The sequence below is a fragment of the Pagrus major genome, chromosome 2 (assembly GCF_040436345.1).
Source record: "Pagrus major chromosome 2, Pma_NU_1.0".
Lineage (NCBI taxonomy): Eukaryota > Metazoa > Chordata > Actinopteri > Spariformes > Sparidae > Pagrus > Pagrus major.
The window spans coordinates 16,650,836-16,670,840 of NC_133216.1; the positions used below are offsets into that span (position 1 = coordinate 16,650,836).

General features: G+C 42.7%; 1 protein-coding gene across 1 annotated transcript in view; it reads left to right on the plus strand.

Annotated features, from left to right (window-relative positions):
- grik4 (glutamate receptor, ionotropic, kainate 4) overlaps positions 1-20,005 on the plus strand; it is a 156,178-nt gene that overhangs the window by 102,288 nt on the left and 33,885 nt on the right. Inside the window, exons 8-9 of the mRNA XM_073487322.1 lie at positions 3,336-3,488; positions 4,750-4,854. Coding sequence (XP_073343423.1) covers positions 3,336-3,488; positions 4,750-4,854 — 258 coding nt within the window. The remainder of the gene's footprint in view (positions 1-3,335; positions 3,489-4,749; positions 4,855-20,005) is intronic.

The window sequence follows — 20,005 nt, forward strand, 5'->3', positions numbered from 1 at the left end:
ATGATTTTGAAGCTGTTTATTTTAAGGTAAAAAAGTTCCACAATGTTGGTTTAAAATACCTTGAAATAATAAAAAATAAAAAACATGCTTAGAATAAGTAGAAATAGCTGCTTACAAATACAAATACAAGTAGAACACACAAACAGTGTTTGCAAACTTTTCTTCAGGGCTTCATTAGGAACCAGAAATTCAGCAAAGTCAATTAATGAATGAATCATTCTCTCTCTGTTTGAAGTTAAGAGAAAGTAAAAGAAAAAATGAAACAGCACACTCATACATGCACCCATCACGCCCGCCTGCTTTACACAAGCTGGGTGGTGAAGCAGGTTAGGAATAGTTTGAACACAGCGTGAAAAAAATGTTGTGTTTTGCGCACAGCAGGTCACTCGATACTTATGAGCCCGCGGCAATTAGGACTTGTGACTAATTAGCTAATAACTAGAGAGAATAAAGGCTGATGAAGGCAGAGCAAGAAAGTGATTAACTCATTTAGACATGCACATAGATAATTTGCTGTCTTTTCATTAACAGTAATTAGGTCTGGAGGAAACGTAACTGTGGGGCTCATGCATACAAAAAAAATGCATATAAGTGACCTCTTTACATGTGTAGAGCTGAGATGTTTAATGCATTAAAGACTTGCCAGCAGATCAAAGTTCATGTGAGAAAATAAAAGGGTTTTACAGGAGACTAGTTATATTGTAGAACGAATCATGCTGTCTTTAAATGTCTTGCAAAAATTTGCATCAGGCACACAGATTGTTCTCATCTTGATCAGAGACTCAAATGTCAGCAGGTAGGTACACATCACGGGACTAACACTATTTGTGTTAGAGAACATCAAACAAAACCAAAGGCTGAGAGGTTATTGATACAATATTGCATTTTGAAATTGTGAGCGCTGCTCATGTTTGCACACAAAGTGTGGTACACAGGTGGAGTACAGCTTTGAAAGAAGAGGAGCTGCTGTGAGACTTGTGTAGGTCACTTACAGCGGGGTAGACTAGAACTGCTCCTGAATATTTACACATTCAAATTGTGAAACCCAATGTGCGTCCATTTTCGTCTGGAGTTACCATCCCAATTATGTGTTTTTGCTATCAGACTTTATTCAATGCAATTTTGCATGACACTGTATCTCTACAACCCTGATTCCCAAAAAGTTGGTAGTCTGTGAAAATAAAACCGAATGTTTACGACTATAGTTTTACCAAGTGTTCCTGAGCCCATGTAGTAATATCCTTTATACAGTCATGTGATTCATAAAGTGTTGAACCTCGCCCCATCCTTGGTTGTGAATGACTCAGCCTTTCGAGGATGCCCCTTTCATACCCAATCATGATACTATCACCTGTTACCAATGAACCTGTTTACCCGTGGAATGTTCCAAACAGGTGTTTTTAGAGCATCACACAACTTTCAGTCTTTTGTAGCTCCTGTCCAAAATTATTTGAAATATTTTGCATCAAATTCAGTATAAGCATATATTTATTTACAAAAATCAATGAAGTTGATGAGATAAAACATCAAATATATTGTCCTTGCACTGTTTTAAATTGAGTATATGTGTTTTGTTTTAGCCAAAAGGTACCAAATGTGCCAAAACAGACGGCATCAAAGGTCCAATTTGTAAAAATGTCCAACTCGTCAAATACCAATGCTTTGGGATGGCAGCAGACCTGACTTACATTCCCAAAGTATCAGTATTTGACGAGTTCGGAAACACTTTGACAGTTGGGAATAGGTTCAAAAATCATCTTTCTTACAAATTGGACCTTTAATAACATAGAGCTAATATCCAATAACCAAAGTACAGACAATATACAGCATAGGCAGGCAACAAAAGCAAGAATCCCTGAGCAAAAACCAAACAAGTACAAACGAGAAAGACACAAAGAACACAAAAAGCAATCGAAGGTGAAGCACGAGGAGCAGAAAAAGTACTTGGGAACAAATAAGACGAACGCAGATGAACCGACGAAGAGTCAGGGGAAAGACACAGACTTAAATAAACATGGACTAATTAACAAATGTGACACAGGTGAACACAGAATACAGGCGGGAAAAAGACAAAGACAGGAAGTGTAAAGTAAAACATGACACACAAGGAGAGGCTTTCAACATAAAATAGGAAATAACAAAACTCAGGACAGGACTCGTGTCAAAAATGATTAGCACATTATCACATTCTGCTTCAGGTAAGATAATCAGTCTCATGCAATAAAACACTGATTTCAAAACCTGGCACATTTCAGTAGATTCCCTCCTATCCAGAATGTATTCTAAGACACAAACATTATTTGCCAAACGTTCGGACCCGTTGTGGAAGTCATGTAATATTAACTCTCTGATCCCTTCTGCAGAGAAAGATAGTGAGCAAAGAGATAACATGAGAGACAGACTTCCAGACTGAAACCAAGATGAGTAAATGCCACACCGTTATTTGCTTCACGTCGCAGATATTAGATACGAGTGAAATATAATCAGAATCACTGCTGTAACATTTTGCCATTCACTTTTTTATTGCTGACCGAACGATTTGACTTTATCCGTTCTTCCCACCAAGACATTACTCCCATATGTCATTCCTAAAATGCATCGACTCGCGGCCATAATGTCTCCACAGGCTGTTTGTGTACACCATGTTGGTCTTAATGTGCAATCAGCCAGTTATGTTAGCCAAGTCAAGATTGTAATACATCACAGTTTTGCAGTTTAACGGCCTATTGTAGTTCTCTTTCTCCCAAATTTACTATGCGTCACAATCCCTCTCAGCCCTATATCAATATCCACCAAACATCAGGACCATGTCATCTCTAGTTCCATTACACAGACGCACAGCTCAGACTCTCCCCTGGCTTCTCATGCAAGGCATCGTGCATTTTAATCAGATGTACATAGCGGGATGCATCGGTAGTGACGATGGGGCTGTTTGTACAGGGGAGATGAGAGGATAGGCTGCCTCTCCCACTGTTTTCTGGCCCTCGCTGAGAGAGGCAGGCGGTAATTGGAATGGTCAGGGTGTGCCAGCTTCATTGGGGATAAGAGAAGGAAGGACAGAGTTTCTGCGGGAGACAGAGAGAGAGAGATGGTTTCAACGCTGTCAGCAGATCAGAGTCTCTCTAATGATCTAATGGAATAATCTCTCTGCCACTCCTGGGATGGGTTAACCCCTCACTGACCGCTAACCACTGACATGTTACACTTGCAGTTTGTGGGCTTCGAGTTTTTTGCAGCTTTGTGTGTGTGTGTGTGTGTGTGTGTTTGAGTGTGTGTGAGTGGGGGTGTGAATGCATAATGTATTCACCTTCTTCCTCTCCCTCTCCCCTCTGCAGCTCTCCTCAGCTCTGCTCTTTGATGCGGTATACGCGGTGGTGGCAGCGGTCCAGGAGTTGAACCGGAGCCAGAACGTTGGCGCCACTCAGCTCTCCTGCAAGTCCTCCAAGATCTGGGAGCACGGCACCAGCCTCATGAATTATCTGAGGATGGTAAGATTGCCCCTGCTTGACTTGATGAAAACAGACGACAGGACCGACCACCGCTTACCTTTAAGGAATAATTTGACATTTTGGGGAAATATGGTTATTTGCTTACTTGAGCTAGGTGATAACATCGTATGAAGCTGCAGCCAGAGGTTGTTTAGCTTAGCTTAGCATAAATGGTCCAAATCCATTTACATGCTCCTCTAAAGCTCACTAATTAGTATGTTATATCTCGTTATATTTCACATTATTATCTGCTCTCAGTAAATATAACTAGGGTCTAAAATATCTATATAACACGTAGACAGTAAAGCAGTAATGAACATCTCCATAAGCTTGACTATCATCTAATTAATGCTGCTTAATGCCGTTCTTGTTCTTGCAAGTTTGAGAGTGAGAAACAGTCAGTTTTTCACTGTTTGTGTCTTGTAACAACCCCCTGGTCTTGTTACCGTGAGGTTACCAGGAAGTCACTGCACCCCGCCAAAAGATAGCCTGGCACATAAACCCCGGTAAACTCACAATTGTCATCCTCACACTTTCGGTGCAGATTAAAGAAGCTGCTTTCGAGGGGGCTGTTAAGCAGATTTTGTCACCTTCAGTCAGAACCAATCTAGCTGTTTTCCCATTTCCAGCCTTTATGCAAAGCTAAGCTAAACAGTTATTTCATATCTACCAGACATCTAACTCAGCAAGAAATGAAATGAGCATATTTCTCATAATGTTTCCCAAAAAGTTATCTTTTTTTTCATTTTTTCTCACTCTCACTTGCGACAACAAGGACGTCAACAATGCTAATTAGAAAATGTCAAATAGCCAGACTCAAGATTTTCATCATTGCTTCACGTTCTACATGTTAATTGGTTATTTCAGAGCCTAGCTATCTTTGTCTCTACATCATAGTGAAAGACAATAGAGAAGGAGAGATAAAGATGAGCTGTCAGTGAATAAAATGTGTTTTCCTATTAGGGAGAAATGGATGTAAGGGATTGGGCTATCGAAACACTTAAATGTGACGTGTGTTCGATATCAGACTGTTTGTCTTTCTCTCTCCGGGAAGACGTGACTAATGGCTCTTCTATTTGGCTGTAAATTGAAGATATTACAGCCTCGTCTTCTTATTATTATTCTAAATTTGACATGTTTCAAAAGGTTGATACTGAGCCAGTGGCGTTAATGTAGCCTCCAGTCATATATCCAAAATCGAAGACGCTGAGAGGGAAGCAAGCCGGATTTTTAACAGTGTTGCTGTCTCTGTGTTGGATAGGTAGAATTGGAAGGTCTAACAGGCCACATCGAATTCAACAGCAAAGGCCAGCGGTCTAACTACGCTCTGAGGATCATGCAGAACAGCAAGGATGGCCTAAGGCAGGTAAAGTAACTCCCAGTCTTACAAACCTGATGTTGGTATTCACATGCCAGAGATTCAGAGAGCTTCAGCACAGCCTTGTAGCGTAGCTTGTAGCGTTGACTTCATGTGAGTCGTGTAGTATTTCTGACGTTACTCGCGCCCCCATTTCCGCTGCCTGTTATTGCCGAACACAAAGCTCTTCAGCTCTGTCCTGATCTCTGCAGGGCACTGCTCCTGGCAAATGTTAAAGTTGTGTTTATGGCAGTGATGTAACCGGAGCTGGATCGTACAGCAGGGAGCCATGAAAACACCCAACAGACATATTTTGGTGCAGACAATCCCCATTATCTCGCTAACAGGGGTGTCAAAGGTGCCAGAGGACAAAATTAAATATATGGCCTCTTTGAAGGTGAAAATAAAGCATATTTCTACAGAAAATTAATTTAGTATTTAGGATACACATAAGTTGCTTATTTGAGGTTGTGATTCATTATGGAATAAAATAACAGTTATTATATTGTTAGCTTTACTGTCTTGGCTCACAAAAGACTATAATACATCAGCAGGGATCTGTGGGTGGTGTTGATCAATACCAGTCACTCCAGCACTGCCTCAGTGGATGCTGGGATTTCAAGCTTCCTACAAAAGCAGCCTTGTTGTGCTCTTTCGTTTAGTGAAAATAGTCGACATGCACCACAAGGCATTTGAGTCTCTGCCCTGAACCACCCCGCACAATCTCTGAAACTGGTCTCCCCTGACTTCTCTGCGCCTCAGTCTCACACCAGGGAGCACTGTTTCAAATGCTTTACAATTTCTTCTAGATTGAACACATTTACCAGGATTACAAAGACGGAAAGTAGTCAGTAATGAAATCTGACTGACGAGAGGCTTTGAGCAGCTTCCAGTATTGTCTGTTAATGAATGGGTGGCAGAAAAACTGGTCCTCTTGTTTCATCTGTATCAGTTACTCAGAGGGCGGTGATATTATAGCAGGAGTTTACGATGTTTTATATCAAGGATTCGCTGATCAAAAAGCATTAGATCATCAGATCTTTAATACCTGACTGGTTTGTTTGGTATTAATAAAATATAAATAATATAAAACTGAGGCTTGTGCTGATTGGCAATCGAATCATATATTGACAACTGAAGGGATTATCGACAACTGGTTTTCCCTACACCGATGTTAGGGTAATTTTATATAACTTACTATCAGAACTGAGATATTATAAAAACATTTGCATCCTACTGTGCATTTAGAGATGTTTCTGAGCCACGTTAATCAGCCCAAGTTGATTACAAACTAGTAGGAAGTCTCTTTTCCATTTGACACCCTTTACCTCAGTTCTCTTGCTCACCAAAACCTTGCTCTGCCCTCTTTAAGAGTAGTTATACATATGGTTTGGTTTGTGATATTAAAGTTAAGCCAATAATGTTAAACGGATCATGATGCTGTCATGTTGTCGCACCAATCACTCGTGTTCACTGGTGCACAAACTTGCTTTTCGGAACGCCTACAACCAGCACCGCTGCAGCCAAACCAGACTACCCTCGTTAAAATGAATGGGATGACTTGCGTTTTTGCTGCACCACCGGATTTGATCTGAATGTCGCCAAAGACGTCCGTGTCGGAATTTCACAGCGGTGTAGCTGCAATCACAGCCGAACGATCACTCAACCAAAATAAAACCCATCATCACAAAAATCATCCTCATTTTAATAATGTCTAAACATTGAAATAGAGAATTGAGGACCCTCCGATGGAGAGCTGACATTTTCAGGAGCCCACTTTGGGAACCTGTGCCCAGTAGGCAGGCAGAGACAAGAACACTGCACCAGATCCAAGAGTGGCTGGGGAAAACCTGTTTGGTGGAGTGATTGCCTAATACTCTCCCATCCATCAACAGGATCTTCAAATGCTCCAGTGGAGCTGAGCCGTCACCAGCAGTAAAACTCTGTGGTTGATTTCTCAGGTAGAAAATATAGGTTGTTTGTGTGTAATGGGATCAAAGGTAAACACCAGCACAAAAGAAGCAGAAGTCTTTAACAGGTGAGTGACAGAGGAGTGAATCAAGATGAAGAATCTGGCTGTGATTATGTTTGCTTTTATGATTAAAAAGCCAGGTAGCTTTAGGTTTAGGAATATTTATAAAGATAACCTCTTTATATGAGTCACAAAGTTTCCATGTTATACATTGATGTGCTCTGACAGATAGGGCAGTGTGTGTGACAAATCTGTACTGTGGAATAAACTGCGGATAAATAAGAATATACCGAGATGTGAAAATAAACCATATGTAGTAAGAAAGGAGGGACTGTATATGTTAGTTATATAAAGAAAGATATATTTTCAATTTCTCCTGCCCGCCCTGTTTGAAGAAGCAGCCAGGCTTTCTATGCTAACAAAGTATGATGTGACCTGATATTGTCTGTGACATTTCAAAACCCTGCATTTATGTAACAGTGGCAGTTGTGGCTCAGAACATGATCTTTAAAAGAAAATGGGCTGTGTGCGTCAGAAGACAACTGTTGAGATTCTTATGCGAAGGGAGCATTAATTAAGGTTTAGTGTGGCCTCAAGTCAAGAAACAACCAGAACCAGGAGCGTGAAGTGCTTTGGAAACACGCAACCAGTTAAGTTTGCCCACTTTAATTACAGCTTTCATTTTCATTTTGCAAAAGGCGAGTAACGACCAAAATTTTGCAGCGCGTTTATTCAAAATAAACTACAGGAACAGGATAACTGAAGAGCAGGACCAGGCAAACACAACAGGCGACTGGACTAAAGACTGGACTTATATACAAACTAAACAAACGAGGGGATGAGGTGCAGGTGGAGAGAGGCGGAGAAACACAAGTGAGGACAATGAGGGCTGGGCTGAGGAAGGTGAAGCATTTGCAGGTGTGGAGGGACAGCAGACCAAGGTGATACCAAAAATAATTACAAGGTATCAGGTACAATAAAAGAAGAAAAAAAAAGGTCCGTAGAGTTAAGTCGAGCCGTACCATGCAGTGAGAAATACCCCTAACGAACATCTCCTTCTTTGCTTTTGTCCCACTAAACTAAACAGCAGTTATTCCTCCTTTTCTCTGTCGCTCTCATCATTTCTGCCTCTTCCATTCAGTCCATACAATGACAGGATTACACCTGACTATCTGTTCGCATCTTTACTTGTTACGTGTGTCCTATTATGAGTAAATACCACATAGTACTCTGTATATGACCGGGTTTATATACAGTACTTGATGCTGTGTGCTAGTTTTATACAGCCTGCTCTTGAAATCGGTTTTCTATAAATGCCAGGACTCAATATTTCACATTTCATCTTGCGGCATGCTGCTTGATGTAAAGCAGTAACTGTAATCTCTTTAACGTATGCTTTTTCACGGTGCTGTACCAACCTATGCATAGTATTTCCCTGTGCCTGTCCCTCACCCTGACAGCCATAGCATGTTTTTCCCTGCTGTAAAACAGTATCATATTGTGGTTTTGCTTTCAGTGCTGCATTACGTATGATGCTTATTAACTTTATTAACACCACTCCGCTGCTGCAGATAGCTGTATCTGTGCTTTCTTATCTACAGCATTTTAAGTGGCTGATGTGATACCATTATGACACAGACAGTACGACAGCACAAAGAGGGAAATCTCTGAGCGACACACTGCTGTTTTAAAACATTTGACCCTTCCAGTCGGGATGATCTCCGTGAAAGAGGGGATCGAGTTCCTGCCTGAATGTTCGAAAAATCTTACCTAAGCAAACCGTAAAAGAGTCAGACAGCGGCCCATCTGCCTTTATTAACCTTGTCTGTGGCTCCTCATGTCCCCTCTTTATACTGGCACTGGGCCAGTCAGGCAGAAGGATAATGCTATCAGGCCTAATGTGATGATTTCAACCAGAAATATTATAAAGCAGCCCTGCCAGTTATGTTAATGAGGAGAGGCAAGGTGTGAGACGGGGGGCAGGATGGGGGCGTTGTTTGTTTTGTTGACTAACACCTCCCACATGCTGTTGGGTTGGGGCTGCTTCAGCCAGGCAGACACTGGAGGTGCCAGGGCCTTGGCAGTGATGAGGGAAGTGGCAGACTGCCCACACACACACACACACATGCACACACACCTACACAGAGTTTAAGCAGAATGTTTGCAAGTCAGCACATGACAAGTTGATATTTTGGGTCTTTTGTTAAGTTAAAATAGAGCAGTAGCATCGTAGTCTACAACGCCCACGCTGTCTCGCCAGTAAATGCACATTAAAGCGAGAGTGCTTCCCTTCATAATGCATCCTGAAAGGAGAAAAGAAAATCTGCCATCAACTTCCATCCAACACTTTGTGGAGATAGAGAGCAATGAGGCGTGTCGTACACAGCCGCCGACCTCCATTTCTCTCCTCCACTTCCTTTCTCCTTCCTCAGCTGGTAGCACCCACCGTCCCCTCATCCCGAGCCCTCTGGCTGCGCTATAGATCGCCTCACGTGTGTGACCATCAGCTCCTCGGGGGGTTCAACACCCTATAGCCAATCACCGTCACAAATTGAATTTCTCTGGCAGGCATTTTCACACATTAAAGCTGTTTCCTGCTGCTCTGCCTGCCCCACCTTTCTCTGTTCATTCTATCTATCTATCTATCTATCTATCTATCTGTAGTTTTTATCCTCATGTCATTTCTCTCTTTCCATCTTTGTCTGTTTCCCCCCCCTTTCTCTGCGTACACCTGAGTCTCATTAGTCAATCACTCCCTGTGTATTCAAGCCTGTGTTGTTACTTTTCCCTTTCACACAAGGCCAAGCAAAATGTGTTTCCGAAGACATTTTAGGCGAGAAAACAAGCCATGCAGTTGCATCACGTGTTGCCGGATGCCACTGACTTGCTTAAAGTAGCCAGAATTCACGCCCCCGTCTCTCGCTCCACTACCAGAATGCATTGCACTGCTTTCTACGTAGACAACGAATGGGATTAGTCTTTGCCAGTTCATCTGTCTCTCCACGTCAGTCCTGTGTCTCCTGTGTTCCTCGTGTTCCCAGTGCTTCTTTGGTCTGTACTTTATTTAGTTTTGAGTCTTTGGATTTTTCCCCCGTCCTGTTTTGTTTTGTTGCCTGCCCTTTTTGTTGCCTCGATTATGCATTTTGGATCGTGAATGTTGGACTGTGGATTTAAGCTTTATTTTAACAAAGTTCACTGTGAGTCTGCAATTGGGTCCTCACCATTTTGCCAATTGTGACAGAGCACTGCTTCAGTAGGGACGGGTGGAGAATTGTTAACGCTCCAACGTCCAGAAACCACAGAATCGCAGCGGAAATGGGATGAAAATTAGCATTTCCACCCCCATGTAAATACTCTTGATTACTGCAAAGTCATTTGACCCAAAAATGAATGCCAGTTGTACACTTTCCAACTGCAGGCAAAAGCCAGATGTTAGTGGGTTTTTTGCCCATGTGAAAGGGGTTTAATACTGAGTAACAGTAAGTCTGCTCTGGTTCTGTTCCTGCTGGTTTAGGGCTCTTCAGCAAGGTTTGAGATCAACTTTAGGGTTGATTTAGTGTAAAATTTTACTTTTGGCACAGGAGGCATTAACCTGGTCAAGCCCCAAAGTGAGACTGTAATCAAATTCATTTATTCATGCTTTCCAGTCAGAACTTTAAAACCTAGGTAATGTTCTTTTAATTTCATTTGTTTGAATTATTCATCACCGAATTCTTGAAGTGCATTTTGGTCCGATGCAGGATTCATCACAGTGAAAGATACGCTTTAATATCATCTGAAGAATGACCCATCCAGAGCACCATAACTACAGTGTAGAAGCAAAAGTGTTTGAAAACGAGCATTTCAGATGACAGTTCAGTTAGCATACCTTATTACCAGAATATAGTGGCAGCATTACGCAATATTCTTTTATATGTTCAGTTTTGGCAGGCGGAGTAAGTTTCCCAGCTGCTCCTGTGTTGGCAGCCAGATAGGCCAATGATGACGGTGTTAGAAGTTGGAATTGCATTGTCCGAGCTCTGGCTGAAGCATCGCTGGCACCTGTAACCAACAGAAATCCACAGATGAGGCAGGTGTGGAGAGAGAGAGAGAGAGAGACAGAAAAGAAAGATGAGGAAAGAGGACGAGAAGCTGACAGGCGGAAAGTAAATGAGACAGAATGGGCATGTGAGAGAAAAATAGGACTGAAAGAAATGAGGGGCTATAAAAACCCGAAACAGTCAAAACCATATTTCTGCACGTCAGATAACAGCTGGGGCTATTTTTTTAGTGCACATACACTACTGTAGCTGTCACCACACCTTATAGTAAAGGCAGCAACATTGACCTTCACTCCTACTTCGCGTCGGAGTGACTAATCGTATTATATTAAAGGAATAGGCTGTAATCCTCTGTATCCTTTTGCTACGTCTATTCACAAACCAGTGTAATGAGCGAGATAAAGGAGCCTAATGCGAAGAACCATCTTGGCGTGAGTGTGTGTGTGCGTTTCTGAGTCTATATACTCCAGATGGTGTGAACACCAGGGGTACGCTGTAAAACAGTATCATTCTGGATATATACAAATGGCTAATATAACTCAACCTGTTCCTGTGAACGCACAGACTGCTCTCTCCTCTCCAGGAACATCAAAAGACGGAGCCGTTTCCTAACTCACACCCTCGTTGCCAGAATGGATCACACCGCTTTCTCTTCTGAGGGACAAGAGAGCTGTTGTCACTTTATTGTGAAACTGGGCTGACTGATCTATCTCACATCGGTGCAGAGTGTGTTCGTCTGCATGCACGCTTTTTATGTGTGCACTACGAGGGCGTCAGGGCTGATGGGTTTGGTGCCAGCCCTCCGCTGCCTGCTTCTTGGCTGTGCACACACTCATCGAGCCCACCGCCCATCTCTGCGTGTTTAGCAGAGAGTCTTTCTCCAAAACAAACACACTGCAGGCTGCCAGCCAGTCGCACCGCAGCACACACACCATTCTGACAGAGCGCTCCAGCCTCTCTGCAGCCCCCTGGCCTCGGTAGACCGGCCCTCATTTTCTGCACGGAGTTCATTGACAGCAGCACGCCTGTTAATTGGAGGAAGCTGTAAAATGAGTAATTATTGTAGTTTGGGAAAGGCAAGCTGTTGCCTGTTACAGCGCGAGGCTCTGTTGTGTGAGGGTGCAGAAGAGAGGGTGCTATGTAAGCTGCAACAGTGTATTTCTGTGTTTATCTGTATTTGTGTGTGCGTCGCAGGGGGCGGGCTGCAAACACTCTTGGCCGATTCCTGGAGAGAAGAGAATCGCTAATTACATTTTATAATGGAGGCACTTAATCACAGCTTTGGTACAGAAGCCACCTGAGAGAGAGAAGGGAAAGAAACAACAGAGGAAGAGGAAGAGGTTTTAAGTTAAAGTGTCAATCGGAGAGACTGGAAGAGGCTACAGAGCAGGGAGGAGGTTACAGCAGGATGTGCTGGCCAGAAGTGGAAAAGGCCAAAGGCCGACTCCGGCATGACTCAAAGCAAATTGTTCTCATTATCAAGTCCACAGGTTCAATGCTCGAGAATAGACTTGGCTCCGATGTTCTAGGACACTCATAATATGTTATTAAAGCTTTCAAGGTTGGTGGCTACCAGGCTTCAAACCTGCGGCTCTTTTGTCACTCTGAAGTGTTATTTGGCATTTTTATGCCAAATAATTATATATTATATGTTATTTATATTATATTTTACTTTGAATTCACAGAAAACAACACAACATAATTCACAGTCCAGCGTAAACTTGGTATAAAGTAATATTTACCACTATTCATTCATTCATTCATTCTTTTTTTGATAGCCTCTCAATGGGGTTGGAGATGGTCTGACCATTCCACAAACACAGCTGGAAATGTCCACAGCTCTGCTTAAAAAACAACCGTTGTTTACACGACAAAACACGGATGGTAATGTCTTCTACGCTCCTGAAAGAAACTTAAAAAACGGTTTTGTCGGTTTTTGTGTCCTTATAAATATCCAGTGGTGTGACTCCAACTCAGGTTTCCCATTTGGCATCCTTGTTGGCTCCACCTACTGCTGCGACAGGTTGAATAATAAGCATATAATGTGAACTTGATATGCCACGTTTGGTAAACATGTCAACCTTGGACGTATCCGTGGTTTGCAGAAACGTTAACTGCTCACATAATATGCTGGTGACTGGGCTGAGGAGGTGGGTCAGAGTGGCTCTTTTGATAGTAAAGGTTGCTGACCAACCCTAGCTGAGCTCTAAAGGTGCACATTTTTATCTCCCTTTGTTTTTCCACCATCTTCAAATTTTGCTGCACTGAACTGAAAATTGTAATCCAATCAACTTAACTTGGAAACTTGTATTATTTTTTTTTCACTGAGGTAATAGAAATCTCTCCCTGAGTGAATGTGCAAGCTGTCCAAACAACCCCTGACAGATTTGCTGAAATAGGAAGAAAAGTGTCCCAGCTCATTCCTTTTTATCAGGGTAGATTACATTTGCCGCAGCATTAAGAGTGAATTACCTGAATACAAAGAAGTGATTAGATTTCTAGCTCAGCTAGAGAATACGGTGGCCATGTTTGACACTGCAATCAAATTCATTTGGATTATTTTGCCTCCTGAATAGATTTCACACCTGTTCAGCAGCAGTAGCCGCAGTGCAAACCATTTGTCCACCTGATGTAAATAAACAGGACCTCTGTTGGGAGAACACTCTCTTTAACCTTGGGTATTGATTTTACGATGGCGTCTTCCTCCCACACATTTTGTCCCATGTTCTCATTTTTGTGCAATTGTGTATCTTTGCGGGTTAGAGATCATCAATAAACTGTTAAATCATTCAAACCCGCCCTAGTACATCCTTTCCATTTTCCTGAATTATCATTTCAGCATTTACAGCTAGATTGCTTTTTTTAATAAACTTCACTCCCCAGGTGTCCTTGTGTCAAGGTCTTTAGAGGTGGAGCCAACAAACGGAGGTGGTGAAGACTCTCTTTATCGGCATCTGCCGCTTCCCTGTATCTGAGGGAACGCTGACTGCCTGGAATATGCTCGCAAACTCACACACACACATACACACACACACGCATGCTGCATGGGCACCACTTCAATTTGCAAGAAATGATTTGAGCTGTGTTATTTACACAAGACTTCCTCCAGTTAAAGGGTGAATGTGCTCGTTCAATTTCTTTCTCTTTTCTATTGGATTTATTTATTTCCTGTCAGCTCTGCTCCTATGTTTATTACGGCAATCTGCTTTTTTCTTCCCCTCCCTTCCCCCGTTTTTCTATGCTCTGAGAACACTATTACTCTAGCTGCCCCCGCTGCTGCAGATGCAGATGCACTCAATTCAATTTCTCTCTGCTGCTGCAATGTGAGGGAAGGAGGGGAGGGGAGGGGAGAGAGGGACAGGTACGGCGAGGTAGATGGGGGAGAAAGGGGAAGATGTAAGAGGATGAGAGGTGTGGTTGGTGCTCAGCAGGTGGACGGATTCAAGTCTGCCTCCGCCCTTTTTTTCTTCCCTTGAAGGACGTTATCATAGCAGCCCGGTGTAGCTCAGCTCACCATGACATGGCTTGGATCTCTCTCTCTGCCTCAGGCTCCAGCAGAGATGAGTACATCTTAACCAGGTCTGGTAGATGTACGGGGTCTTAAACGCGAGAGCTGGAGCTTGAGCGACTGCCACCGAGGTTAGAGTAAGTCTAGCCCTCTGATCTCCACCAGCTGTGCAGTTTAAACATATTTCAATGTATCGACTCGCTGTGTGTTCGCTCATGTGAGGGAGAGAGCCAGACAGAGAGAGACTCTGTATGTGTGTGTTGCAGCTGTTGTGTGATCACAGACAATAATTACAGCAAGTTTTACAACAAGGATGTGGCAGCTGTAATCAGACGTAAAGGTGCTCCAGATGGCCTCCTAAAACAAGGTGGTCTGCTGTTACACATAAATTGAGTTTTGCCATAAATCATTTTATATTTGTCTTTATCATGGTCAGGATTTATTAGAGGCTCGTGGTAACAAACGTCCTGGAAAACTCATAAAATGCCAGCGAGAGTGAAAATCTGTGAGTGAAACGCTCCTGGAAGTCAACAAAGGACGTGAACAATATTGACTATTCAGGGACAGAGGATAGAATGGAAAAGTGTCTTTTGCCAGCAGGGGAATAGAAATAGTGTTGGTATAAATTCAGTGTTTATTTACCAGTATGCAGTGCAGCTGTATTGCTTCACTGTTAAATAAAACTGTCTCTGAAAAGTTGCAGTTGAGGATCATATCCAGGGACTATAAAACGTTCTGGGAAAAGACTTCTTCTCTCTTACTTTCTTACTTTAGTGTTCTATTATATTACATTTTTAACTATTGCTATTAATTTCCTGATAATATTTAAAGTCTGCGTGATAAAGTCTGCATATTTACATGTTTCCTGTAAAAACGGCCAGGCAGGGAGGGTTCTGTCGAGGATAATGATTGGCGTTTATAGTAGCCGAAAGCTTTAAAGCATAGAATTTGGTTCTTGGCAACTAGTAGGATTGCTAGCAGTAAGTGTCTAAAAGCAGCTAAACTCTCTAAACAGCCTCGATACTGGATTCCCTGTCATCAAACTGGCTGCGGTTGGTCTTGGATTTTGTGTTCGGTCCCGACACCCTCCATGTTCACTTGGAGCCCAGTACAGTAAGCTGCTGTTAGCGGTTACTTTAGCAACAAGTAAAGCCATTTGTTTGTTAGTAAACTTTGTAAATGAGGGGTTCCCAACCACCGGGCCGTGGACCGATACTGGGTCTTGGGTCATTCTGCACCAGTCCGCAAAAAACCCAATAAGACATAATGGGGCTGATGTAATTACCATATATGTAATGCATTGTGTTTTATTATTTATTTTCCTGGAATTGCCAACCTTTTCTAATTACGTATCACAAGGCAAATTATTTCCATTGAATAATAAAATGTTCAAGAAACTGATTTTACTTACGGAAAAGTTAAAACATGAAAATGAAAACACTCTACTGGTTGTTACGTGTTGGTCAAAAGCCAGTTTTTGGCTTTTTTTCAGGGACTGTTGATAAAAGGCCCACAGGCGGTGAGGATAATGGAGACACTGAGCAGAAAAAAGCTAAATTCAACCAAAAATATGAAGATAAGTACATAAATTTCAGTGTCATGGCGAAAGGGTGGGAAGGTTGAGAACCCCCGCCATCAGTCACAGAGGGTTCAGGCAGAGCAGCCAGAGGACATGAGAGGAAAAAACAGAAAACCTGGTCTCCATGAATATGATCCATTTTCCAAAAAATCACTGAATAAAGTTAAGATCAGTGAGGCCCGGCCCCTGAAACACTGACATGCTTCTGACATGACACGTGTGACATTTTGTTTTACAGGAAGGACATGGCTGGATTTCAGGACTGTGGTGTGGTTTTGTTGTCAGTTTTCAGTTACTCCTGTAGATGGCCCCTGTTTGTGTGTTTATTCGGCATGTTCCTGCAGCATGTCAGATTACCTACTGAGGATCATCCATTAAACACGGTTTCTCTTTCTCCTTGTTTACGTGCCATCTTTTTCACCATCTGAAGGTGCTCTGTGCTTTTCCAGCGGGGGGTTCAGACTTTGGAGTCATCTGCCTGGAAGCTCAAATTAAAAGTGTGAATTCAGTATCGTCTCTTCTATCACTTCCACAAACAACCTTTTGCATGCTTGCTTCTTTTTTTTCTGTTCAGCGCTCCCTGCGGTAGCTAATTTTTTAATGTTGTTTTAATCTCTGCGGTGTTAGTGATGCTCTCTGTTCGCTGTGCACTGATTCACCTTTTCTTTTTTTTTTTAATAACATCTGAACCTTGTTTAGAAAAAAGCGCCGCGACACAGGAAACCATTATATAAAGTTTAGTTACAGCGTAAAAGCCACATGCCCTCTCGCTGATGCCAGTAATGCTCCGTCGGAAAGCCGTGGATCAGTTTATGAGCGGCTTTGTCTCCTCCAGTTTATTGCACACAGAGCTGCCTCTGTTATGAATTAAATGTCCTGAGTGCTGCAGACAGTCCTGGAGGTCAGAGCAGCTATGAATTTTGAGGAGGAAACAACTTGTCTGCGAGCAAAAGACTCAAGTCACTGTTATTAGATTTCCTCTCGTTTCATTTACTCAAATGCGGATGAATTCTAATCACAAGCCATAAATGTAATTTAATGTATCGCTTTTGGAGTCTAATTAGAATGTCTGGCTTAACATGAATGGGTTTGATTCTTGTACATTCAGATGCCTTATAGGCTAATACAGTCTGACTCTGTTGTTGTTGTTTTTTCAGCAGGCATGATACAGTAAAGACTGTGTCAGCTGCACGACACAGCTGTTGATTTAAATGTAAGGGACCGGGGGACAGCCAGGCAGTATTGTTTACAAGTCATATTAGTCGTCTTGTGACACGTTCTCCCTCAAGACCTCTCTGCCTTTCACTTTTTTTTCTTGCATCTCGAGTCAGTCAAAACCTTGGAGGAAATCTTAAGTTGGTCGAGGTTTGATGCATACAAAACACAGTGACGAGGCAGTGGAGGTATGTCTGACACATTCTGTGACACCAACGAACTAATAACATTGTACAGGATCAAATAAGGAATTAATGCAATCAAACTGAATCTTCAACCTGCTCAAAGTTATCCGTGACTACATTCCGAGGCTCATATTGAATTTGTCGAAGCGGAGCCTCACATCGCCAGTCAGCACACACCGGCATCCTCTGTGCGTCTCCAGCTCTCTCCTTTGTTTGGTCTCTCGGAGACGTACAGCAGTCCCCTTTCCTCTTTTGTTTTTCTCAGTTTGCACTTTGCAGGCTGGAGATGGGGAATAGATCAAAAGCAGAATGGATGAGCTGTTTTGCAAGATCCCCCAGTCTTAACGGATTTCAAGCCTGGGTGAGACTGTGCATGTGTTGCTTGGCTGCGTGTGTGTGTGTGTTGGTGCGAGCATTTGAGTGTGTGTATGTGTGTAATATGCATGTACATGCAAATTTATGTGTGTGTTCCTGAGTTCCTCTGTGCCTGCAAGTTTGCCTCTGTGTCTCAGTTTTTATCAGCCTGAGAAATGAATTCCTACTAAGACTTCTCCACATAACGTAGCTACAGAACAGCCTCGGCTGCAGTGTAAGCTTGTAGTTATTGTTCCATGTGTTCTCTCTTCAGGTTCGTGCTCGAACTCTGTTCTCCCAGCAGTCTTGTTAGGGTCTTTAAGGGATTCCAGTTCATCGTGATCATCGTGTTTTTGTATTATTTTAGGGTCAAGAAAACCCTTGTATTGTATAGACTGTGCAGTAAACACATTAGGTTGCCTTAAAGGTGCATTGTGTAGTTTTGGTAAGACATTTTAGATCAGAAGAGAAAGATCTTCATTGACTGATTTTGTTATGCCTAAACAAACTAAATAAACAAACTCTACAAACTGACCTTAAAGAACAACACAATTTCATACTGTTTTGCTTTGTTTATATTTGGCGGACCCTGCCACCTTTATAGCTTCAAACAGTGTTGTGGGGACCTTATTTTCCTCTGAGATTCAGTTTTTTTTTCTGCCGTAAAGCTTCATAGTGCCCCTTTAACAGTTTGTATAGACAAACATAATAGAGCAAAGTGTTGCTCTCCTTGAGAAAAAAGTAAAACCCCACTTAGCCCCAGGAAGGATGCAAGACGGTGATTACACACATGAGCTAATCTTTAATAATGCAGCCTCCCTGGACTCTGTGTAGGCGGTTACAGCACTATATATTCTTCCTCTGGAGCTTTCCAGATATACCATTTGTATACATAAAAGCAGGCAATCATGCTTGGACAATCTAGTGTCATAATGCACAGTCCTTTTTTTAGCTCGCCAGACAAGCATGACCTCGAATGTTTATCGCACTTATAGAAGAGCGAAAAGCTGGAGTGGAGGAGGCTGGATGAAGATAATGAGGACTGTAAGATGCCTCTAAAAATCTTGGCTGTCCCAAGTGTTTAAGGCCAAATGCGCTGAAAGCATCTGATGCACACATTTTGAAGTAGCCTCCGTCTATTGTTTGAATGGACGAATGTGCATCGAAACCATTTTGAAGCTGCCTCTCGTTTTGGGTTTGTATTTATGCATGTGTTCATGTTGTGGGATACTTGTGCACACTGAGGTCACTATAGAGGAATATGAGGATTACGTATAAATAGTGACTTTTCCCCAAAACACTGCTGATTCTGTGGTGTTGGCATTTCCAATCTGATGCCTGCAGGGCGTCATAGGAGCATTGAATGACGCGCTTGAGGCGCATCAATTATCACTTTCAGAGCATGTGGGCCTTTAGAGTATGCTCCTCCAACATGGTCGCTAGAGATGAAGACATTTCGGACAGCCAGTCATGTCTGGGTGCACAGCCTGAGCAGGGACTGCGGCTGGGAGGGCATCCATTGTTTGCTGTGCGCCCTGCAGGGGGATGCAGCACTCTGAGAACTTTGAAAATCTGCTCCAACAGCCGAAAGACCTCCTCTTCAACCCAGAGCTCGTGTCTCATTACGGCCAAATAATGAGTGCACTGACTCGCTTCGGGATGAATTAACACAGTGGATGAAACAGTCAGAGTTTAGACTGTGAGGACCCAACAGATTTTAAAAGTGTAGCCAGGTCAACTTTTCCCACGCTTGCTTCTCTCCTGACCAGCACGAAATAATGGCAAGAATACTGCAAGAAGTTTTCTTCAATCAGCTCTGGAGACACGACTGTGTGCTCTGCCCAGTCCTTTCTCTACTGTATGGCAGTGCCAACCACCTACATCACCACCTGTGTCTGTCTGGCCCCTGAAGTTTGCCTCCGGCGTCACCCTGATTAGGCTCATTCCTGTTGCTGATGAGTCATACCAGAGAGAGCTTCACTGAAAAGATAGCCCATTTTCTCCACTCACTGTTCCATAGAGGAAACATGCATAACAGTTACGCACAGACGCACTAATACAATGCCTTTCCTTGTCATTCAAACAGTGTGATCATTGTGAGGCGGAGTGGGTGCACTCTAAATATAACCGTCCTCTGTTTTGTTTTAACGGGGACGATAGCTGCTGATTCAACTGGTGGTAATGTCCGCCGATGGGTAGAAACTGCATCTACTTCAGCATATTTTCATCAAGCTGAGATGGCATAATGTTGCTATAATAGCAATAAAAGTCCATCGTCAGAGGCCCATGAGGATATTAGGCTTCTAT